Genomic DNA, 26,284 nt, shown 5'->3' on the forward strand with positions numbered 1-26,284 from the left:
TCCCTTCAGAACCAACACAAGGCACAAGGAGAAACTGCTTGGAAGGAGAACAGAAGAAGCCACGCCTCCACCTGTACCACCTAGAACTCGAACCAAGATGGCGGAGTGCGTTTCCGCTCCGGAAGTCGCAGCCCTGCCCCTTTCACCTGAACCCCTCCCCCTCTGATCTCCGACTGAGAGCGAGGGTGTGATCTCGCGCCGGGTGGTTTCCAAGGAGACGAAATACACACGACGCAGGGGCTTCACAAGGGAGTGAGCGAGGTAAGCGGGCGGCGCCGGCAGGTAAACCTGAGAGGGCCGCCGGGGCCTCGCCGCCCTCCTGCCCTTCTCAGTCGAGTCCAGCTGGCCCTGCCCGGCCCGGCCCGGCCCGGGATGCCCCCCCGGCCCCCTGCCCGACCACGGCCAACTGCCGCCGCCGTGAGCCGGGGCCCAGACACCGGTAAGGGAGAAGTTGCTTTGAATGGGGTTTCGAGGAGGAGGGTGGTGGATTGGGGGTCTGGCGGGATGGGGGGGGGTCTGTGTTGGGGTGCTGGGAGGAGGTTGTGACTGAGAGAGAGGTGTGTAAGGGACTCTTCTCCCTCGGGAAGTTGGAAGCAGGCACCTGCGGGATATGAGATGAGTTGTCAGGGTTCGAGGAGCCCCGACTCTCTGGCTCCCTTACCTCTGCCTAAGGCCACGGGAGGATGGGGATCATTTGGGGACCCCCGAGTTTGATGCAATATTCATTAGAAAGGGAAAGACAAAACGAGAGAGAGAGAGATTGAGATTGAGTTAGCTTTGGACAGAATACATAATATCGTACTCGGATGCAACCCAGTTGATAGCATGATCCTTAAGTTGTAAGTCTTTTGAATGAGAAGACTTTGCTTTTGTGTCTCCTTCTTGCTTGGCTGCTTGAACCCGTACCTCCTTACTTCCCCCTTCTCCACACCCACCCCGTCCCCTTGGTATTGAGGCTGCATGTGCTGATAACTCCTGAAGGACTTAATAAGCATAAGGTCTCCTTTCATTAATACGATTTTCTCTCGGCTTAATGATAATTCTGGGTGCCGGAAAATGCTTCGAAGTAGCAAAGCCTTGGTTGTCGGAGGGTACAATATTTTCTTTTAATGAAACTAGACATCTCGGAATTTGGGAGGATTAGAAATCTCAAATTCCTGGAAAATGTAGTGAAATATGGTTTAATAGTTATATTAAATTCTTAATTGATAAACTGAAGATTTTTTCCTTTTATTTAAAAGAAAAACTTAATTTGAGGAAAGATATTACCCCCAAGTTCTGTGTTAAAATCAACTATTCCTTTCGATGACGCCAAGCTCATAAAGAAAAACAAAAAAGTTGGGAGTCGGCCTTTGGACATAACAGGATGCATACAGAAAAAAGTTTCTTACTATTTATTTTCCATACATACTACTTTACCTGTCCCTGTAGTTTTGCCTCCTTTCTCTTACCCCCACGCCTAAGTTGACCTAAGTTGGCTAGTATTCTCTCCCTTTTATTAAAATTTTCCTCAGAAAAGTATCATCAGATATTGTACCACAGTAGAAATTTGATGTATACTTCCTCTGTATACCTTGGAATAATGGCTAAATCTGTTTAGCTTTGTATTGTCATCTATAACATGAGAGGATTGGACTTGATACTGATTTAACAGCTCTAAATTGGGGGTCCCATGAAGTCAATCTGTAAGGAATTTTCCTATTTTAAACTATGTCTCTAGTTGTGGAATGAAAAGATTTCTCTCCTGTTTACTGTACTTCAAGTCTGGACAAACTGAGAATAATATCTATCTATATACCAAATAGAATCATGAGCACACATTATAAAATGTGTTTTTTTTGGGGGGGAGGTTGTATACAGGCATGTGTGTGTGTGTGTATATATATATATATATATATATATACAAAAAAATGATTATGTGTACAAAAAATTTATTTTGTGTATAGAACTTGTAGTTTCATCCATTTAGAGAACTCTTGGGTGGAAAAAACTCTTGTCCCTCTACCATATAAAAGGGTTTGAAATCCCTTCCAGATCTGAAATTCTGTTAACTGTGATTCTAATCTGCTATTCTTTCTATTATTACACATCCAGTCTCTAAACTTCACTTTCTTCATCTATAAAATGGGGATAACAATATCTATGCTGCCTACTTCAAAGTATTGCTTAAGGAAAGTGTTTTTTTTTTTTTTTTTTACTTTACAGCCCTATAGAATGCACATTGTTGCTAATTTAATGTTCATTATGTTCCTTCCCCCAGAAAAATCTCAATTAATATTGGTGTGATCTCTTATAGATATCCTTTTCTTCCTTTCTTTCCCCATCTTCTAATGAGATCATTCAAAATAGAATATTTTAATAATTGTTTTGTAATTTCCATTTCCTAAGAAATGAAAAGGACACTTTCCATGATCTATAGTTTAAACATCTTCCAAGTTCCTTGACCTGGAATCATCCTTGGGTAGAAATTACCTAATCTGTCCTGTCTGGAGCTGATAAAACAACAATCTAATTTATTGTTCAGAGAGACAGCAGTATTTCAGGAGAACAGTGAATCAGGAGTCACAACACTTGAGCCACCAAGAGAATAAATGACTCACCAGGGTCATATACCTGGTTATGTCTCAGAACCTGGTCTTTAAGTACAAATCTTTCTGATTTCAAAACTGGTGTGTTCTCTGTGTGTATAAATATATGCAATATGTTGCATTATGTGTAATGCACATGTATATCTGATCGTGTGTAGATATCCATGTATATGTGTGTGTGTGTATGATCATAAACATCAATTTCAAGACATAAATCAGAGAAGATATATGGTTTATGACATATATTTGTATGGAGAACTTGTAGACCTTGTCCATCAGTTTATATATCTGGAGACAAATGGGACAAATGGATTTGGGGGGCCCAGTGTTGAGCAGGAGGAAAAGGACCTTTTGGAAATTGCAAAAACCCTTTAATGACCCCATACTTAATATGAAACAAAGACCCACCTTTTGATATCATCCTATTTATTTTCTGAAAAATTAAAAATGAATATTACACAGGGGGCAATGGAAAAATATGTTAGGATATGACAGACTGCAACATATAACCTATGAATAATTTAAAAGAATAGCTCTTAAAGATAGTATCAAGAAATAATATATTAAAAAGAGAAAATAGATTGGGTATATATGATCAAGTCAAGGAATGACTAATGAATAGCCAGAGTGCTCTCTAGATATATTCAGGTTATCAAGAAAAATCAGAGGCTTTCAGCATACCAAATGTGGAGTTGTTATATTTAACTTAAAGATTGGCATGGGCAAAAATTGAAAGGATAAGCAGGTATTGATATATTGTCATTTATGATGTTGGAGAGAGTTTCTAATCAACATAATTGCATATCTATTTGCATTTTTGATGTGTATATATTTGTAAATAACTATATTTACATATGTATATATCATGTATATTCAAATGAACATATGTATTTATGAGTATGTATATTTATAGATACACAAGTATACATACATACACATACATATATATATAGGTATTGTGTAAGTATAGGTATATTTTTGGATACAAATTGTAGCATAGTGGATAGAAGGGCAATCTTGGAGTCAGAAAGAGCAAGGTTCAAGTATTGTCTGACACATACTATTCTCTGATACATATGAGCTATGTAACTATGCACAAATTATCTTCTCAGTGTCTTAAGTAACCCTTTAAGACTGTATGGTGAAATTAAGCTGGACAGTTTCATTGATGGAATATTAGAGATTCCCTATTAGAAATTCCCTATACTAAAGAAATAATAATAGTGAAAATTTATATAGCACTTAATCATAAATCACAGATCAATCATAGAGGAAGAGGAAGGAAAGGGATATTGACAGGGAAGTACGATTATATAAAAAAAAAAAAGCTACTAATGAAAACTTGTTTAAAACAATATTTCGATATATTAAGATTCAGCCCAGACACATTAAATAGAGAATTGACTTAGGAGTCAGGCAGATTTGGGTTCAAGACTCACCCCTCACAAATTAGCTGAAGTCACTTTGGACAGTCACAGATTCTCAATGACCCCACGCATTTCTTTAAGCCTGTAAGTGACAGCAGGTAGAGGATGATCTCCTGTGGTGAGAGAATTTCTTCTTGGCAGTCCCTTTTAGGGATGAAATTACTGATCTGCCCTACCACCTCCCAGATATATCTGTAAATATCTATATCTGTATATATGTGTGTGTGTGTGTGTGTACATATGTTTGCATATGTGTGTGTGTATATATACATATATATATGTATACACACACACACACACACACACACACATATATATATATATGTCTAGAAAGTATAGGCCCTCTCTTTGAAATGACAATGATGATTTATGAACTAAAGAAAATAGACAAGATCTCAACTCCTATTTTGAATTTTTCTCTACCAAGATCTTTGGAGTGTAAAGAACAGAAACCAAAAAAATGGCTAATGTGTATGAGATACTCATAAACTGTTCTTGAAGAATTCAAGTCATCTGTCCTAAGATACTGAAATAACTTGCAGATGTGATTCCCGAGCCATTATATAATACTGGAAGTTCAGGAAGAAAGAATCTTCCTTTGTGAAAGTGGAAGGTCCATGGGTATGGATCATTGCATTGCATATAACATTTTTTTTTTTTTTTGGTGTGTTGATTGATTTGATTGACTTTTTTTTCCTCTCAGAAAAAAAAAATAAGGGATGTTAAAAGGAATGACTCAGAGAAAGGAGAAGATAAAATAAATACAGGGAAAATCTAAACAAACAAAATATTTCAGTAATAACATTTTAAAAGGTAAGACAACTAGAAAAGGATGACTATTGTTATAGTTTCCAAAAAAAGGAAGAGAATTTATTGTTACTTTCAACTGAGCTTGATTTTGTTTCCTGACATAATTCTAAAGCACTCTTTAAAAGTACAGATATCGTCAATGTAAACCTAGTCCATTCCAAATCTTTGTTTTCTTTAGTGTTGTTTTCACCTGCATATCTGGGATGATTATATTAAAAACTAAATGTGGTAGTTCTGTTATCCTTATTGGTGAAAACATTTGTAATACTTTTTTTTCAATTTGTTTAAATCCTATTTTGTTTCTTACTCTTTTTTTCTGTTTTCATCCTTAAATGCCTCTGGTACAATTTTGTTTATTTGAACAAGCCTTCTTTAAACTATTTTTCCCACCCTCCATTGTTTTTTTCTTATAAAGTAATATTAATCAAAATTATCCACAATTCTTCTTTGTGCAAATATTTTACAAGCAAGGATGTTATAAACTAGTGTTGGCTTTGGCCACCATCTTTTTTCATTTGGTATATAAGTAAAGTATTTACTGATTTGGTGATATTTAGGCTTCTTTGGTGGTCTTTGTTATACTGATTGACTTATATTGATAGAATTTTGGCCTACAATTTATAGAACAATTTATACAAATTATATAACAATATTATAGTTTAATATCATTTCTGCTTTTCGCTATTTTCATTATCAATTTCTTGTTTCTATACATTAGGATTAAGTTGTTTCCTTTGGGTGTTGTTTCTTTTTATCATTCAGTTTGTGGTTTTTGTTTTCTTTTGTTTTTACTAATTCTGATCCTTGTTCTAACAAGGCAATGATCTCGTTATATCATCAGGGCGTACTCATCAATAATTAGTTTTTTCTCATCTTTTAAAACACCATCTGTTTTATTTTTGTAATGTTATTTAGTGTTTGCCACTGATTAATTCTTTTCTTTAAAAAAAAAAAGTATTCATAATGTAAAGGCCTGAGGCTCCTTTCTCTTTGGCATCTTTTATTCTATCTTCCTGAGTTGAGCTTTCCTGCTTACTTTTCACCACACTTATCCCCTTTTTTTCACTGAAGTCATTGAGCATCAAAGCACATATTAATATAATTTTGATGGACTCATCAAGTTTTTTTATAATAATTGCTCAACTTTCATCTTTTTTGACAACCAATTATTTTCATAGTTATCTTTTTGTAAATAAATACTTGCAATTAACTTTTTATTATGAGATAACCAAAATGACTCATGAAATGTTTCTACTTACTTTAAGGGTGTATGACAAACCAACTTTTACAAATCTTTGCTTTGCAAAGTATACTTGTGAGGTCTTATTTAGCTGCAACTTCTTTTTTTCTTCTTGTCCAGTTTCCAGCAAGAATGCCAATTCTACTCCTCCAGCATTGTGTTCACTCTTTGGACATTAAGCAAGGAATTAATTAGAAAACCAGTAGTCAAGTTTAAATTAAAAACAGACTTTAAAAATTGTGCAGCTCTTAGTACTCTTTTCCGTCTTTCTACTGTTATCATCACAGAAGAAAATGACATACAAGGGACATAGCTAAATAATCGTTTATCAAAACAATATTTGTTAGTGACCAACTTGTTGATTAATTTTGCTTAACATTGCATATTTGTTATTTGAGAGAATTTTTTGTGTTATATATGTGTATTTGTGCTATAAATATAGGTTTACTGTAGGTGGTGATAGACATGAAAAAATAAGCATCCCTAAAATATTTTAAAATAATATAAAAGAAAAAAGTGAGAAAGAAGATACAAGTAGAGTAACTGTATTGTTATTTTGTTAATGCACATATATAATATGAATATTTATTTAGTTAAATACTGACCCTAATGGAAATAAACATTTTATTGTATAAATCTCTTCCTTATTCTATCTGCTGAAATATTTGTTGATGAACGTTAAATTCACCATCAAAAAATTTAAAAGAAATTTTAAAAGCTAGGGTGTTTTAATTTATTGCAAGTTTAATATGCCTCAACAGTGGAATATTGCTATCCTGAAAGTTAAGGTCAGTTACATTAAGAGAGTCACTGTGTTCAGGTCTGAGGTGTGCTTTGCTCTGTGTGACCACCTATGAAGTATTGTATTCAATTCTGTATTTCATGGTTTAGAAAGAATTCTGATAATAAATGAAGGCAACTTTCAAAAAGGGAAATTGTGATGGGAAATGCTCATAATCCTTTTGACAGATGAAGACTAGTTGAAGGAATAGGGAATGTTTAAGCTTTCATTAAGTATTTGAAGGACTGTCTTTAAAAAAAAAAAAAAAGGAAATCAGACTAGTTCTGCTTTGCCTCAGAGGTAATATCTAGGAGTAAAATGGGTGGAAGCTGAAAAATAAATTTAAACATTATGTAAGGAAAAACTTAATAAGAATTTGAACTATCCAGAAATGGAATAAGCCACCTCTAGAGGCAATAGTGGATTTCCTCTTATTTGAGGTGTTCAGACAAAAGCCCAATGACCAGTTGTTAGATAATTTTTTTTCCAGTATGGGTTGAACTAGAATTATATGGCCTGTAAAGTTCCTTTAAACTCTGAGATAATGTGTTTGTATACACAAGGGTGCTCATGTGCTCAGGGGTACATAGACACATATAAAATATGGGAGAACAAGAAGGAATGTCTTCTCAAAGCTCTACAGTGTTTATTTTTTTGTGGCTGCCTATTCCCCTAATTGAAAATCAATCTCAGATAAGAATGTTTAACAATTTTATTAGATTTTGTGGGGGGGGGGGGTTATTTGGAAAAGAAATCAATTTTTCTTATTTGAACTACATTATTTTCAGTAATAGATTTTTAAAAACTGGTATATTGTAGCTGACAGAGCACTGGAAAGAATATTTTAAATATTTGGGTTTTTAAAAAAAATTATGCCTCTTTCTCATATGTACAAATTTATTTTCTTTATTACATCATATAAGTAGATATATATATTTCTGATGATTTTCCATTCAGAAACACTGGCATTTTAAAAGACTCCTTTTGAAACTTTCCTCATGGCATTATAGGATGGTTTATAAATCAAGTCAAATCAAAAACTGAAAATTTTAATCTATCTAATTGCTGATTGACATATAAATTAAGCTTTTTTGTCCTCTAAGTGTACCTTGCGTTAATCTTTTTTTAATCTTATGTAAATAGATTAGCAGTATGGACCTAAAAATAAGGCTTAGGTTTCCAACAGAATTTTTCTGTTAGGTCATCTTAACATAAGTAGAACAGGAAGAAAATGGAGTTGAAGGAAAGAAGAAAGGATATATTTGCTTGTTTATCATATTTTGTTAAATACATATATAATTTATTGTGCATAAGAAAGGATATATCCTATATAAATGTAGTTTCTGTATATGTATATACATATGGGAATGAGAATCTATGTGTATGTGTCTATATGTATATATGCAAGCATTTGTATATATTATGTATGGACTACAACGGATGCTCTAAAGGGGAGAAAACTGTTTTAAAAAGACAGGAAATGTGAACTAAGAGAGGAATTCAATAAATATTAGTTAGTTGGATGATTTAAAAAAAATTTCATTTGGGCCATAAATAGTTTTCTGGTTATATTTGCTAAAGATTATACGTATATGTATATGGTTAAATTTCTTAAAGATTATGCTTATTTGCATATGTGACTTCTACTAAGTTTTACAACAATATATAAAAATGAAAATATTAATACAAATGAGCATTACTTTGTTCCTAACTTGCAGAATTCACTTTACTTAGGCAAAACAGGGAGGTAGATATTATAATTAAACATATCTCAAATGCTCACATTATCTCTGTTCTCTTGTATTTTTAGATGTTTTGTTAAGTAGTTATCAATTACATTTTAATCTGATTCACCAGCATATCTTTGATGTAGAAAGAGCGCTTTCTGAAATATTTGCTTAGGATCTAGTATTTAAATTTACTCTATCTCTAAACATAGTCTAAATCTCAATTAATTTTGTACACTTACTTGAAAACATTTGAATTGTGATTATGATTAATGAATGGGAATACTTTTTTTTTTTCCTGGTGAGACTGGAGAAGAAAAACTGTGAAATGCTTTATTATAGGCCATCCTTAACTTACTAATGCTTTATGTTCCAAAAGCTAATTTTTAAATCAGTCGTTTGGAACTCCAAATATATTTTCCTGTAGAAACAGTGCTATAAATTGTGACTCCCAGAATGACCCATAAAAAATCAAGTTAACTTGTTATGTAACTGAAGCAATAAATACTCAGTGATTCTCCAGGGTATCTAAAACCATATGATTGAGAGGTGAGGGAAGGAGAAAGGAAGTAAGGAAAGAAAAAAAACATTTATTAACTATTTTCTATGTATCAGGCAATGTGCTAAAGTTTGGGGATACAAATACAAGAGGTAACTGCCCTCAAAGAGCTTGCCTCTTGATGGGCAAAGTGAGAGAAGAAAGGTGATAAAGTTATCTAATGAAAACCTGATTTGAATTCAGAGAAAGTTGGATGTAAAGGCCGACCATACTGGGACCTTGAGGAAGGAGACAACTGGGGGAAAAGATTGTTGCTTAATCGGGGTAAGGAGGCTGCAGAACCGCAGGACCAAAGGGACTTCCAAGAGCCCATCTGTAGAGAAGGGAGTGAGTGAGAACAGAATGTCACCTTTTTTTCCTGACTTGTCCATAGCCCCATCCTGCTACTCAGGGGAACTGGGTCTTGTAGACCTTCTGATTTTCCTGCCCTCCCACAGCATCTTAAACAGTTCTTTCCATGATCCACGAGTCATGTTCCACGGCTGCCTCTTCTTGGCTTCTTTGTCCTTCTTCCATTAGTGTATCCCTTCCCACATCCTATCTGGTCTTTGCCAGATATCAAGAAGTCAGGGATGGAATTAAATACATCCTGAGTTGTCCCACTTCTTGTGACCCCAGTTTGAGGCTTTCTTGGCAAAGAAAGATGCAGAAGCAAACAGAGTGAAGTGATAGGCCTGGGGTTCCACAGTTCAAGTGTCCAAGGCCTACTTTGAGTTCAGGTGGAGGGATCTTCTTAACTCCAGGTCCGACTACCAATGGTGCCACCTATCTGCCTCTACAAAAATAAAAATGAAGTAGTAGGGATGCTTTCTCACACCTTTTGATCCTTTCTGGAACACTTAGATTTTTAAAAAGAATGCTTATTGACCTAAACGAATCTCTTGGTGGTGGTATTTCAGACAGATTAATAGTGAAAAGTTTTGGTCAACAAGAGGCTATTTCATTGGTATATTGCCATCCAGCTAGCTGTCTTGTGGTCATTCCAATTAAATTGTTCAGGTTTTCATTGACATAGCCACTTCTGAGGCCTGATCCTTAATCCTGTGATGCTAGCTTCCTGGTTCTTCCATGCCCAAAACATTTCAACTCTCAGCTTCAGGCATTTCTCTGCCTGTTCCCAATGCCTGGTATACTTCCTCCACTGTTCTGCCTGGTTGCCTGCTTCTCTTGACTTCCTTTTAAGTCCCAACTAAAATCCTATCTTTTACTAGAAGTCTTTCCCAACCCTCTTTTAATTCTGGTCCCTTTTCTCTTTGTGTACATTTGTTTTTATGTGTCTTCCCCAGTAGATTACAAATTCCTTGAGTGGAGAGACTCTTTTGCCTCTTTTTCTATATCTAAACCTAACATGCTTAATATTCTGCTTCGCACTTATGAAGTACTTAGCAAAGGTTTACTCACTGGTTTGATTCTAGCTTGATGAATCAATAGATGTATAGTTAATATTCAATAGGTATGAAAATTAGGTACTGGGAATTCAAAAAGCTTACATTCTAATAGAATGAGAGGTTAGTAGAGAACATAAGCCTATACATGTGAAGTGGGTTGTAGTCCCTTTAAGAAATTGTATTCCTTATTGATCTGTGATTCCTTTCAGATTCCCGGCCCCTCCTGGCTGAAGCACATCCTCCCCAGAAAAGTTGTCTTTCCAGGATACCAGAGCCTTTAATTCAATTACAAATCCTGGTCAAAAAGCATCCCTTTGAATTCCAATAGGAGATCCGGCTTGTCCCAGCCCCCGCTGGTTCTGATCTGCTCCAGCTGTCCCAACCCCCACTAAGACACCTAATATAATAAGCTTCCATCAACTAAAGTCTTTGCAGATGGGCCTTGGCAGCTCCCTTTGTAGCCAAAACCTTCTGTCCACTGAGAATTGCATTTCATTCCAGAAACCCTAATCTCATTTTGGTTCCCTAAATCTAAACTTTATCACATGTAGATAAATCCAAAGCATATACCAGGAAGACAGTAAGTAATCTTGGAGGGGAAAGTATTAGAGTGGAACCCCAAGAAAAAACAAATGCAGAAAGGTTGAGTTGACTTTTGAAGAAAATTCCCTGAAGCACAAATTGGAAAGGAAATATTCCAAACATGGCGTCTGTCCCGTGCAAAGGCACAGAAATGGAAGATGTCTTCTGTATTGTGTAGGGCAAGCAATGTGGTTTCTCAGAAACTGTCTGCTAAAAGTAAGAGAAATCTTAGGCCTTAGTTTTGCTTTCTTAGAAATCATGTAATCTTGAAGAAACAAAACTTTTTATGTAGTTACCCCATCTCTAATCAGCCCATTATCACCCATGGTATAATAGTGCCCAGTATTCTTTATTTTTTTTAAAGAATTGTTTTCTTTAGTCACTTTCTATGCTTCCTTTTGTAAGTTTTCATAGCTCTCATGCATTGTTCTTCTTTTTCCCCATTTTTCTTCTATCACTCTTTTTAGATGTGATTTTTTAACTCTTCCAAAAGAGCCTTTTGAACTGGATTTCAATTCATATCTCCCTTTGATGCTTCATCTGCAAGCATTTTGCATTTTCTGTCCCCTTCTTAGGGGAAACCAACAATTCTGATACCTAAGTAGACTATCATCTAGCATACTTCTCTCCATCTTTTCCATGAGAATAGCATGAGAAATTTTATCAAATACTTTTCTGAAATTTAGATTTATTCTATCTACAACAACTTTCTGATCTTCTTGTCTAGAAAGCCTAGGAAGAGCAATATATATAGTTATTCTGGAATGCTTTTTCTTGATTAAACCAAGGTGGCTCTTTGTGATCATTGCTTCCTTTTCTGGATATTCAGTAATCATTTCTGTAATAATACATTTCAGAATCTTACCAGTAACCAGAGTTTCTTCCTAGCCTATAGTTTATATAATTCATCCCTTTTTTTTAGTATTGGGAATTTGTCCTTCTCTAATCCTGTAATACCTCTCTCATTAGTATTTCAGTACCTCTCTGTAGTATCTATCTCTTTCTTCCCAATATATTCAGTATTACTCTTAGTCATTCAGGAACTATATTTGTCATTTTTAGTATGCTAGTTATATTTTATCTGCATCTGGTATCAAACTAGGTTACCAATTCACTATTAGCCATTTTTGTTTTCCATTTGGCCCAATTACTGCTTTTCTTGGTAGAGATAAAAAATACACAATAAAAGTTGAACAATAGTACCCTCTTTCTTTTGTCAAATGTCATCATCTCTTCTGAGCAATTGATCGTGTCCTTTTTATCCTAATACAACTTTTTTATATATATTTTTTATTGATCTCAGATCTCTTTGAGCTTTTGCATTCTTGTATCCATTAATAACTTTTGAATTCCTTCTGTTACCTGTTCTTTTATTTTTGTAATAAAATATGTAAGTTATATCATGTATGTGTATATTTTAAAGATATATTTGTGAATTTCCTGTATATCATTTGTGGTTTTCTTGTATTTCATCCTTAAGAAATTGTCATTCCACCTGTGCTGACTTCCCCCATAAAATTTCAATCCAAGGTCCTTTTTCTACTCCCTCAGAACCCTAAAAATATATGTGTATATAGTGTCCCCCCAAACCAGGGGGGGACTCATCAGACTATGAGCTATTTTCATTTCTTCTTCTATTACAAATTCCAAGTGGAATGATTACTTATTTCCAAAGTTCCTTTCATTTCCACTCTTTTGTTAATGTGTTGGATCCAGAATAGAATTTCCTTCTGTTGGTTTCTTTTACCTTGTGAAGGATGAAATTATAATTAAGACAAATCAAGAAATTATTAGAGTCTCTGCATTTGGGGGGAGGGAATGTGAATAAAGGGGACTGGGTGTAAGGAAGGGGGAAGGAAAGAAAAGGGAGAAGGAAAAACAGGGAGAGAGAAATCTTAATCAGATGGTTAGGTAATTGAAGTCCTATCACGATAGCATAACTTTTTGCCATGTTTACAAGCTATTTTGTAAAACCTATCCACTTTCTTTTTCTCTCCAGATGTTCTGTAATTTACTTATCCCTCAGTCTAAGGGCAAAAATTCACTCCACATAAAAAATTTGCAAGGAAAAGATAAGTGGCTCCTGGGTCCCACAGGCCCTCTAGAAAAGCTATCCTAACTTCCAGATGTTTTGTGGGTCCACATAAGTTTAAAAAATAGCTCTTGATTCTCCACCAAAATATTTATTTTTATTAATCATCCAAAAAGATAAAAGTAACTCAGAGCAAAGGCATTTGATGAAATAGCATGGCAGTATATTAAGAAACACATTACTAGTAAGAAAAATCAAAATCAAAATAACCCCCTAAGGGCTTACCTTATACTTAGAAAATTCACAAAGATAACAAAAAATGGGAATAATCGGTGTTGGAGGGCCACAGAAAGAAAGGAGCACCTATACACTTTTGGTGTGATTGTGAAATTGTTCCAACTATTCTGGAAAGCTGTTTGGAATTATGCCAAGAAAGTAACTAAAATGTCCGTTCAATTTGACCCAAATATCCTAACAACTATATTAGAGGTATAACCCAAAAAGCCAAAGACAGAAGGGATGGACCCATATATATATACCCAAATATTTATAGCAGCATATAGCAAAGAAAACATGGTAGAAGCTTATCTATTAGTGAACGTCAAATTGTGGTACATAAATGTAATAGAATATTAGTGCCATAAGAAATCATGAATATAAAGAATTCAAAAAATCATGGGAAGATTTGTATGAACTTTTGGAAGGTGAAATAAGTGGAACCAGTAAAATAGTATATACAGCAACTACAAAAATGTAAATGGAAAGGACTAAACAACAACAAAAACTGTTATAAAATCATTGTGCCCAAACCTTCCTTCCCTTGTAGAGGTGGGGGACTAGATTTGAAACATATATAATGTTGGACTTGTTGATGTGTTAGTTTTACTAAATTGCTGCTTCTCCCTTTTTTCTTATTTGTCATAAGGGTGACATAAAATATATCAATAAAAACTTTTAAATTTTAAAAAGAAGAAACATGGTAGTAAAATAGTAGTACAACATTTTTTTTCTTAATTCTCTCCTATCAATAAACATATCATCAGTAAGAAGAATAGAGACATTTACAGAACATTTGGGGGGATACACACACAGATTATACATGTGGCCAAAATGAATTCATAGAGGGGCACACATCTAAGAAAAATATGTGGCCAAGAAGCATGTGCAGAGATACACATAGAGCAAACACACATGGCTAGGGCACATATGGAGAGAGGGATAGTAAAGCTTCTCAAAATTGAAGAGTTGCCAGTGTACCCTTGCAATGTCATTGCACTTTGTCTGTTAGTCCTGCTTTCTGTTGTGTGGTGTGCAATCTCTGCCAGGCATATAGTCTCCTCTAGACATATATAGTGTGTAATTTTTTCTGGCCTTTGGTGATACATGTTTTCTACCATCTTTGCAGATATTCTTCCTGGCTGATCTGACGTATATACTGCTGGGTGGTGTTTTGCTGGTCTTATAATTGCCACTGTATATATGTGTATAATGGCTAGAAAACTGTTTCCTAATTAAAAATGAGTGCACTTATAACTTATATACTTAGTTTTACATATATATATATATATGTAATTTTTAAAATTTTATCTGTTAAATCATGTTCTTTTTCCAAAATCCTCTCTCTAATATAGAATTAGAAAATCCATGCATTGCCCACTTAATTCAGCTTTGTATATCCCATATGTCTAAACCCATTGCGGAAAGAAATCACTTGAAGTATGTGGCTGTCAGGTCTCACAGTTTGTCTCAGTCCTAGGATAATTTCGTATTTCAAACAAAAGAAAAAGGAGAACATAAGGGAGTACAACTCCTTAGGTGGAACATAGAGGTATTGCTATTTACCTCTGTTCCAAATTCTTGCCTTATGTATATGTTGGCCTATTTTTGCAAAGCCTATTTCCATTCATTTTAATGGGGGGAAATTATGTAGTGTTTCTGGATCCTTAGAGTCATGCCTTTTTTGATCAAACATGAACAAATAAAGTCAGAAATGGCTGCTTAGTTGATGTCACTTTGAGAAAGGAGAAAAAAGAAATGTGTGGGTGTTGAGGTCTTAAGAACAATTTCAACGAAGGCCTAGAAAACACTGCTTACTTCCGAAGGATTGCTATTTTCTTCATCCTTTTCTGGAGCATCTTTCAATGAATTTAGGGGGGAAAAAAGTAAGGTAAAAACCAAACAAATAGGCATAATAAAGGCCTTTTGGCATACCCAGAGGGTTAGATAGATTAATTAGCAACAAATTGATCAGCTTTGTTGGTTCTGAAACCAAAATGATGGACTTGTAAGTCTTTATGCGCAACATTCCATCTCCTCTGCTTTTGCAGTCTCTCTTCCATTCCTGAACTTCTCCCCTTCTTCACTGGGCTTCCTTTAAAACTCAACCCAGGTCCCATCTTCTATTTCAGGTTAATTTCAATCCTCTTCAGTTGCTAGTATTAGTATTTTCCACCCACAATTACTCTGTTCACTTAGTATAGACTTTGTAACTTGCACATTATTTTCTAAAGTAAAGAGTGGGAAAGAAGAGACATTTCTTCTTTATCTTTATATTCCAGGACATAGTTCAGGATGAGCACATACCAGGCATTTAAGATTTATTGAATGAAGGAAAATAAGTAAATATACTATAATGAAATAAAAACAAGCTTCTCAACAAGTTCATTGTTTAAAATGCCCTCTCACATTTTAGTATCCTCTCACTTAACATAAAAGATCAATTTAAATTAATTGAAAGAATTACCATCCACATAGTTGTTGGTCACATGCCTTTCATAACATTCATAACAATTTGTATATATTTTGTGTTTCTATTTCTAATTTCTTTGTACATTATAAATGCACAATTAAGTGGGATCATAGAATGAGAGCTGTAGAGCTAGAAAGGACTTCAAAAATCATCTAGTCCAATTCTTTCATTTTACAGATGAAGAAATTGTCTTAGAAAATTTATACATTGTTTCATGTGATTCAATAATTAAGGCAATAAGTTTTTAAATTTTTCAAATAATGAAAAAGACAAGACTATTATTTGAAATTACAAAACTGTAGTGAATATTCAGTATATATTAATAACTTCATCAAATAAACTTGATTATATATCAACACCTAGATTATTTTTGATAATAAAACTTGAATAAATGCGTTTTAATTATAATTCATTTCACAAATGATTTATTGTAAAAGCCTTACAATGTTTTTCTAATGTATATTGTGCCATTTGACAAAAACTAGCAGTTGACTGAAAATCTGCAGGTAGCTTCTAGGTGCTGCTACTTATATGAAGTATTCCTAAAGGTCTGCACAAATCTGTTTTTAAAAGTGATGACTTTTATATTATTATCTAAAATAAAAAGTGTTAAACCTTTCATGTTATCAGTTAATTATTACTTTTTTATTGTTTAGATCTTATTTATACTATGATGTGGTACAGAGTAGCAAAATAGTGTTTTGTGAAAGATCACCCAATAAATCATTATAGGAATTAAAGTTGTCCAGTATACAATAAACTGACTGAGACAGAGCTATTAGTCAGTGGCACTCTAATGAAGTAGATCTCAGATCTGATCTGAGATGCACTCTCTTCCAGTATGGTGTTTTTAATAGGGTTTGATACCCAAATATGCAAAAGAAGGATGGTGAAATACAGGATCTCATTGGTTGATAAAACTTGCCTTTGAAAGGCCAAAAATAAGATATCAGCATGAGTATGTCAAGTTGGACAAATCATGGGACATCTCCCCTGACTAAGAGGTCATAAGACTCTTATCCATGATGGAGAAGAGATAATGGTCTGGAAGTAAAATAAATTGGAGAATTTTTCAAAACATCATGGTATCACAGACCCATGCTGGGTTTGGGCATGAAATCCGAAGAAAACATTATGGAGATATCTTTCTCAGTATTCTTGTGTAACTGTACCTTATGACTTGGTAAACAGGTAGTGAAAGGTTGAAGCCCACTAAAAGAACATATTTTTCTAATTATTTCTTACATGATTTATGTAAAATAACACATTGATTAATATTGATTGGAATAGAATAGGGGTCCAAATGAGTTATTTCTCATAACTTTTCATGTAGTCTCTGAAGAAAACATCTCATTTTTGTTTTTCTTTTTTTAAGGATGTGAATAAGAATGGACACATTATTTATTTGCCAGATTCTTTATTCCTGGATCTCATGAACTTATAATCTTGGGGAGGATTGTATATTAAATAATGATACACCAGTCACAGATCTTAACAACGTTTTGAAGGAAAAGAAAGATTTTTTTAAAAGAAGCACACAAGTTTCTTCTCTACAAGTAAACAATTTAATTTAATAACTTTGGCTGCATCCATTTTCCAAAATGAACCGATATACAACGATGAGACAACTTGGAGATGGCACCTATGGGAGCGTACTTATGGGAAAAAGCAATGAATCTGGAGAGCTGGTGGCTATCAAAAGGTAGCATTTTTTTGATATTTCCAAATTAGTTTTTGAGACCAGTTTATAGTTTACTGTTAGTCTGAGATTCATGGAGTCTACAATCAGTTGGATTTGAGGGTATAGCATGAATACAAAGAGACTTAGTGCAAGGTAAGGAGTAAAGGGGAAAAGGAGAAAGCAGAGAAAGAGTTATAGCAACATTTGAGTAGCAAAAGAGAACCTGAGGAGACCAGAAAAGAACTTTCATAAGAGTTAGCATCTGAGATAAAGAAGAAAAAGATTCTTAAAGGTGGAAAAGAAGAAGAAATACATTCTCTGCATTGGCTATATGACTTGTACACATTCACAGAGGCAGAGGAGATGGCACCCCATGTTGAGGAAAAAGCAAATAATTAAGTTGCCTAAAACACAGAGTAAGTAAAAGGGAATAATGTATACATTAGTGAGTAAGGCTGAAATGCAAGATCCAGATTGTGGAGCACCTTTAATTGCAGATTATCCTAGAGGCAATAGAAGATTTTTAAACAGGGTAAATATCAAGATTGGTTCTATCCCTGGGGAATAAAGGGATTAGAAGAGATGACTTTCAAAATTGCTTTCTCTCTAGCATCCCCTCTTGGTTGTCAGGTTTAAAAATCCAGGATAAAATTTAAAAGAAACTAGTAGTGTTCTTGTTTGACATGCAGGCTCTTCCTTCAGCCTTATCCCACCTGAAGTACTTTTCCTCACCCTAGCCCCCTTTCTGAACCAGCCTGGCTTATGGAATCTATAGAGCTTATAGAGCTCATATCTCTCAGGTATAGCCTATTACACTTTTAACCTAGTTATCATTCTATCACTGGAGATTTAGTCATGGTTTGGCATAATATATATAATATATATTATATATTATATATATATAATATATTATTATATAATTATATATTATTTAATTAATATTAATATTTAATAATATATTAATTATATATTATATAATTATATATATAATATATAATTATATGTATATATAATTATATATATATGTATATATGTATATATATATATATATATATATATATATATATATATATATAAAAAACACCACCTCAGGGTCTATCCTTCTGGAGCAATTGGTTCTTCAGCTGCCTAGAAGTTGTGTTTCTCCTTCTCCCTAGACAGGTGGAATGTGCTGCAAGCTGGGCCTAGAAATATCACTGATTATTGCTAAAAGGAGTGAACTTAATGCCCCTAGACTTCTCCTTCCTCTCCTTCCCCTTTTGCCCCACTCTTACTGTTTTATCTCCAAGGATCCACCCTGCCCAAACACTCCCCTTCCACTCCTTTTTTCTCAAAGAACTAAAAGTATGGTCAAAAGTCTTTTAAATTTTCCTTTTGACAGATCTCCCTAAAGTGAGGATTCTGGTCACTTAGGTTATGGTTATGAGGTAAACTAATTAGGGGCATAAAAGTATTCAAATAGTAGAGAGGATTATTAGCTGTATATTAATAATTAAGAAATTGAGAAATTGAAGCTAAACTATTTTCTTAAACTTATCAGCACAATAAGAAAACTTGAGTTCTTCCAACACTGATGCCAATGTACACTAAATTTTTCTCTGTATATTTCAGAATGAAAAGAAAATTCTATTCTTGGGATGAATGCATGAACTTGAGAGAAGTTAAGGTAAAACTTAATGGGATCTCCAAAATTCATCTATTCCCTCCCTTTGCCTCCATGAAAGGCATTAGCTATATCATATACACTGTGTTTGCTTATGTTATTCTTAAAGATTTTCTGGGAATATTTTTAAGTTGAGAGATATGTCTAAATTATTGAATTATTGAAGACTAAGACAATGGACAAAATCTCTTATATTATACATTTGGACAAGAGTAAAAGGTCTAACATTTCATACAGGAAAATTTTTGAGAGTACTCCTATTGATAGATTGTGCTGTCTGAAGACCAGTTTAGCTAAGTATGGAGGATTTTATTACCAGTCCATCTAGTTCATAAATCTTTTGACCCAGAGTAACTCAGGTAACAAAAACTAAAAGCTGCCCACAGTTCTATGTTTTGTCCTCCTACCTCCATAGTTATAAGGTTGGAGTGTTTGTTAGCCTTCTTCAGATACTTATACTTAACAGATTATGACCCTGGGGTCAGTACCTTCAAATTCATATTTCAATTTTCTCATCTTTACAAAATATTTATGAGAATAATCTACATATATATCAAGTCTGTTGAAGAAAATATGAGAAGAAAAAGGTAGACTTTTGCAAACATTATTAATCACAACTTATATCTTTAAAGTCAATTTAAGTAGTTGACTAAGACAAAGAATACAAGATCCTGCTGTTAATTGTTCATTGATTACAAAACTGTCATTAAATTATGAAAGTAATATTCAACCTTAAAGATTCTTCTCCAATAAAAAAAGTCTGTCATGTATACATTATTATCATAAAGTTCCTAAATAAGTAGAACCACAAAGGTAACTGTTAGCAGCCCTCCGTTAATGACAAATGAGACATAAATCAGAAAGATACACATTTGTGAAGTACTTCAAATAGAAAACATTTCTCATGATGGTAGGTCCTCCAAATGTTCCCATTTATAGATGATCTTGTGCTGATTTCATCAAGCCCTGAACTATTAGGAGACGACCTGAATGAAATTTATGTTAGTCTGATAATCTCTATAGGAAAAACTAAGAATGAAAAATGGCTTTTGTCTAGACAATAATAATGTATTTAGATTGCCATTCATGGTGTATTGGAAAAATGATGGGCTTGGAGTTGGGAAGACCTTGTAGGCACTTTGAGGACAGAAACTATTTCATTTATGCTTTTTATTTCCTGCCCCTGACACAACAATCTGACATATGCTGGCACTTGATACTTATTGATAATTTGATTAATTGAAAACGTGGTTTCAAAACCTGGTTCAGATAACTTACTAACAATGTGACCCTTTGCAAATATTTGACATTTCTAATCATTAGTTTCTTCATTTATAGCACAGGAATAATATATCCTTTACAGAGTAAATATATAGATATGATTTTCTTCATGTCTTTCAACTAACTACATGACTATAAAGGTTCAAGTTGCTGTAGAAAATTATAAAAATTTGTTCCCTTCTCATATTTGTGTCAAGATTACCCTTTGATAAATGTGTAGATTATTCTCAAAAAGACTTTTTAAAGGCAATAAACAAGAAATATGAGTTAGTAGATATTGCTGCTAATATTTTGATATACTAAAATTCAATGTTATCTTTTTTTCTATAAAGTATTTAAGACTACTGTTATCTTCAGCTTTTTGAGTACATTGGGTAATTTGTTTATCTATATATAATATGTTAAATATTAAGCTTTTATGTGCTAGATTTAAAAAATAGAACCATTTTTATATTAGGCATGGCAGAATTTTTTCATGTTAACAGATAAAGTAACATTTTCCACTTATATAACACCTTGTCAGTGGTGACTGTGAAATTCATTTTCTCCTTCATCCAGAAATAACAAAGGATTAGGAGAAGATATAAAAAAATTTTCCTCATGTGACCCTTCCATTATTGAGATGAACTATCAATTTTGCCCTGAAATGTCAAATTAAAGAGCTTTTAATTAAGCAGAATTAATTGCCTGCATGGCTGCTCTGACCAGTTTCCTCAACTGTAAAATTAAGGGGGTTAGATTATAGTAGTTGTCTTCTAAAATTCTTTCCTGAATCTATAGATTATAGTAGTTGCTTCTAAGATTCTTTCCTGAATCTATTTCTGTATCTGTGAACTTATGATTAAACGACTTATAATTGTTAAACATAATCAATATAGATCTGAAAATATCACCTAGGAAGGAATAAATGAATAAAAATATGATAAATTAGTTAAATAAAAATATGATAAATTAGATAAGTTAGAACTGGTTCAAATAAGAGGTTGTTAACTTTTATGACACTACATTTTAATTTATATTGTTGCTTTGTAGTCTCTGAAGAAACTCAATCATGCCAATGTGATTAAATTGAAAGAAGTTATTAGAGAAAATGACCATCTTTATTTTGTGTTTGAATACATGAAGGAAAACCTCTATCAGTTAATGAAGGACAGGTATGTCTCTATTTTAAGGTACATACAAGTATATAAATAGTTCTCCGCCACCCCTCCTATCTTTCTATAATTTCATGAATGTATTAAATGCATAACTTCATGAATCTATTAAATATTTTGAACTCTTATTACTGAAAATTACCATTTAAATTAAAAATAAAATAAATAAATTTCATATATTGCAGAAAATATTTATAGCAGCTCTTTTTGTGTGGCAAAGAATTAAAAACTAAGGGGATGTTCACCAATTGGAAATAGTAGAATGTTACAGTATAAAATGTGATGGAAGATTATTTTGCTATAAGAAATGATGTATGGGATAGTTTCAAAATAACCTAGAAAGACCTTCATTAATTGATGCAAAGTGAAGTGATTAGAACCAGGAAAAGAGTCTATATGACAGCAGCAATATTGTAAAAATAAATCAATTTTGAAAAATTTAGCAACTCTGATCAGCATAATGACCCGTCACAATTCCATAGGATTCATCAAATGGATGCTATCCATTCCAGATAGAGAACTAATGTATTCAGAGAGACAATTGAAGCCTATTTTTCCTCCTTTGTTCCTGATTTTTTAATGAAATGACTAATGCAAATAATTGTTTTGCCTGACTATGTACATACATACATATATTTGTAATGGGTCATACTTTTCTTGTCTTCTTACTAGATGTGGAATGTGGAAGGGGAGAGAGAGAATTTGGAACTAAAAAGTTATCTTAACACTTTCTCACATCTTGGGGATGAGGAGGAGGGCAGTCCACAGGTGTGAAACATTGTATATAACAGCAAATATTTTAAATGTAATAAGTTTTGCTGATTTTAACTCTTCTTTAATTTTAAAAAGTTACTTTGTTACAAAGGATGGTTCTCTGCAGGGAGGTACAAAGAGAAATCTAGGCAATATAAAAATATGTATGTTATCTTTAAAAGTGATCAGATAAGAGAGGAAGAAAAAAATTCCAAGTTTGTCAGATTTCCCCCACAAATAAGACAAAACTGCACCTCAGGGTGAACAAAGAGTGATTAAAAACAAATAGAAGCTGGACCAGAACCATGGTCCTCCTAGGACAATTGGAAAAGATCTGAAGAAAGACTGAATGGAAGTTTGGCCCCTGAGAAGTGTAAGTATCTCTAGGATAATTCTACTGAAACAAGCCAGCTGCAAGCCTTGGGTTTAGCTAGGTTGGGAAGTAGCCTCAACCCCAGCCACAGGAACTTTCACTTTTCAGAGAGTGTGGGGAGTCTCTAAGAGTTTGAGTTGGGGAAGACTGAGGGAACTTCTTTTGGTAAGGAATACCAGACCCAGATATGCTGCCAAAGGTAGCCTTGGTGAGAAACACCAGCACACATCTAGTGAGTGCAAAATCAGTGATTTAGGAATGCTGTTACCTTTGACCACTTATAAAAGAGTGGAGTTCTTGATTTCAGATTTCAAGGAAAAGGGAGAATTGAAGGAGAAACTGAGGCCAGAGACATCATGCCCCCCAACACAGGAGTAAGGCTGATTTCACTAACAAGCTGTTATTTTTTTTTTTTAATGAGCAGGCAAAGGAGAAAGAACCCAATTATAGAAAGTTACTATAGGAATAATTCATCTTCAGAAGATACCGAAGTAAAAAAGAGCCTCTCCTACCCTAAAGAGTAGTGTTTAATGATTCCATGCCAAAAAAAAAGAATTTATAGAAAAAATCAAGAGACTTTTAAAGTCAAATGAAAGATATTGAGAAAAAAACTTAAAAAAAGAACAATCCAAGAAAAATAAGATTATCTAGAGTCAGCCAACTGGAAAAGGAAATTCAGAGTCTTAAGGAAGAAAATGACTCTTTGAAAATTAAAATTGGGCAAGGGGAATTCAGTGAAGTTAAAAGATACCAAGAAATACTAAAATAAAATATAAAGAATGAGAAAATAGAAGAGAATGTGAGCCATCTCATAGGAAAAACAAGATATTTGGAAAACAGATTAAGAAGAAGGAAACATAGGAATAATTTAATTACCTGAAATCTATGACCTGAAAAAAGAATCTTGATACAAGAATATAAGAAATAATTTTTTAAATGTCCTGAAGTATTAGAACAAAGAAGAAAGTAGAAATAGAAAAAATGCACTGATCATCACTGGAACAAGATCCTACAAGGAAAACCTACAGGGACATTATTGCTAAATTTTGAAACCCTGAAATCAAATAGAAAATTTTATAAGCAATAATAACAACACAATAAATAATTCAGATATAGTGGAGCCACAATTAGAATCACACAAGACTTAGTAGTAGCTACAATAAAAAATTGCAGGTCTTAAATACTGTATATCACAGATCAAAAGACCTAGGGTTATAATCAAAAATATTATATTCAGCAAAATTAAGTGTAATACTGAATGAAAAGAATAAACAATTCAATGAATTGCCAGACTTTCAAAACAAACAAAAACAAAATCTGACCTTAGTAGAAAAATTGACATTAAGATCTAAGAGAAATATCAGGTAAAGTTATTTCAAAATTAATTTCAAGGTACTCAATAAGAACAAACTGTTTTTATAAATGAACATGTAAACCATATTTCTAAAATTGTCATTAGTAATTGAGTAGTTCAAAAGAAAGATTGGGATAAAACTGTATGATGTGATCGAAAGGAAAGGAAAAAACAGTAATTACACAAATGAGGTATGAGAGCAAGAACTGATACAGAGGAATTAAATGGGGGAGGAAGACTGGTAGTTCCAAAATCCTACTTACATCAGGAATGAATTAAAGAGGGAACTGTGTGTGTGTGTGTGTGTGTGTGTGTGTGTGTATTGGATTTAACATATAAACACATTTAACATGTATTGGACTATGTGCCATCTAGGGATGGGGGGAAAGGAGGGAATAATTTTGACCAGAAGGCTTTGCAAGGGTCAATGTTGAAAAATTACCCGTGCATAAATTGTTTGTAAATATTGTATTGTATTGTAAATAGAAAACGTTAATAAAAATAAATAAATAAAAGAATTTATATAGTCTAGTTACTAGGGGGCGAAGAGAGAATTATCATTATGAATATTGAAATCCTGGAACAGGAGCCAAGGACTGAAGTCCTTGAAGAAAGGTGGGAGAAATACTTTGAGATCAGAAGGAAAAAGTAGCAGTGATGCCTAGGAAATGGTAAAGATGGGTTTTGTGAACTTTAAAAAAGAAAAGATTAGCAAATATTAGCAGTATAGTAACAGTAGAAAACCAGGCAACTAAATGTTTGACTGGACAAGTCACTTAACTTCTTCAGGTCTTGAATTCTGAGTAAATAGAGTTATAATAGAGAGATGATTTCATAAGACCAGAAGTTTAGACTCATAAGGGATCTTAGAGACCAACTCTTTATTTTATAGATCAGAAAATTAAGATCTAGAAAGGCTAAGCCACTTGCCCAGTGTCACCCAGTAAGTTACAAAGACAAGATTTAAATCCATAGCATCTAGCTCAAAAATCCAATGCTTATTATTTTGCTTGAGGGAAGAATTAAAATTTATCTTAAAGTAGAAAGATGGAAAGGGATATTGGTTAAAAAGTTTGAAAATGTAGGAGTTTGTTGAGAATAAAAATTCCAAAGGACAATAGTATGAGTGATAAAATGAATGAATAGAATTGGAAAAAGCTTGGAAAGATATGATAGATCAGTGTATTAACGAAGGCTCAGGAAAAAGTACTATGGATGTGATACATGTAGCTGAATAATTGAATATTCTGTTATTAAATAATCAGGATTGAAAAAAACAAGTTCAGGAGGAAGTAGATTGATTGATGATTGCTATATTGATGGGAAGACATGCTTAATCCACTTCATATTTAAAACATTGATATTATTGGGGGCCTTCACAAGGTTACTTCCCCAGACATACTTTATTCTTTATATTGACATAGTATATAAATTGATTGTAAAAGACTATCTTCTGTTTGTGGGCTGGTCTAAATGTTCTAAACTCCAGTTTAGTAAAATGGTTGGCCCACTCCAGCAAGTCAATGAGGAAAAACAATTTTCGTTAATGGTTCTTGATTTTGATGATGTTAAAGATCAAATAATCACTAAATCATAGATGACTTTTATTCTTTTTAGTAGCACCAGTGCCTTGTTTAGGAAGCACCCAGAAGGCAGAACATCTTTTAACATAAATGATACACTAATATCATTTTGTTTGAGAGTCAGTGTGACCAAAAATTCATTACCTTGTAGCCATCCTAGTGATGGATCATAACAAGGTAAACTGTTCCTTGGATTGTACAATACAATACAATCCATCATGGACAAGTTATTGTTTTGATAATTTGTTAAGTTTGAACTGACAGTTCTTTAAGGTAAAGTTAATCTTTAAACAGTTAAATATTAAGTTAATATTTAAATGCTATGCTGTGCAATACATACATATAAAGTATTGACACTGATTTGTTATCTATAGTGCCTTTAAGCATAGTGTATTTCCTATATTATAATCCTTTTATCTTTTCTGTTTTTATTATAACTTTCTAATTATATGTATAGCATAATTATAACTATCATTATAGTTGTTTTGTATGATTTTGAGGGGAAAGGAAATCAAGAGATTTTTTAAAAAATTTAAATCTAAGAAATAACTATTGTTCA

The 26,284-nt window shown here is 33.4% G+C and overlaps 1 protein-coding gene across 7 annotated transcripts in view; it reads left to right on the forward strand.

Annotated features, from left to right (window-relative positions):
• The first annotated feature begins 220 nt into the window (after nt 1-220).
• The window catches only part of MAK (male germ cell associated kinase), a 68,456-nt gene continuing 42,392 nt past the window's right edge, over nt 221-26,284 (forward strand). For 3 of the 7 annotated variants that reach the window (XR_007949392.1, XM_051970692.1, XM_051970693.1), the window contains exons 1-4: nt 222-439; nt 17,259-17,585; nt 19,176-19,230; nt 21,541-21,662. Coding sequence is in view for 6 of the 7 variants with exons in the window: in XM_051970692.1 (XP_051826652.1) it covers nt 17,485-17,585; nt 19,176-19,230; nt 21,541-21,662 (278 nt within the window). In the remaining variant the exon portion in view is untranslated. Of the gene's footprint in view, nt 440-17,258; nt 17,586-19,175; nt 19,231-21,540; nt 21,663-22,334; nt 22,431-26,284 lie in introns of those variants that run through there. The other 4 variants (XM_051970697.1, XM_051970695.1, XM_051970696.1 and 1 more) reach the window with 4 other exon arrangements.

This window comes from Antechinus flavipes, chromosome 1, assembly GCF_016432865.1.
Source record: "Antechinus flavipes isolate AdamAnt ecotype Samford, QLD, Australia chromosome 1, AdamAnt_v2, whole genome shotgun sequence".
In the NCBI taxonomy this organism is placed as follows: Eukaryota; Metazoa; Chordata; class Mammalia; order Dasyuromorphia; family Dasyuridae; genus Antechinus; species Antechinus flavipes.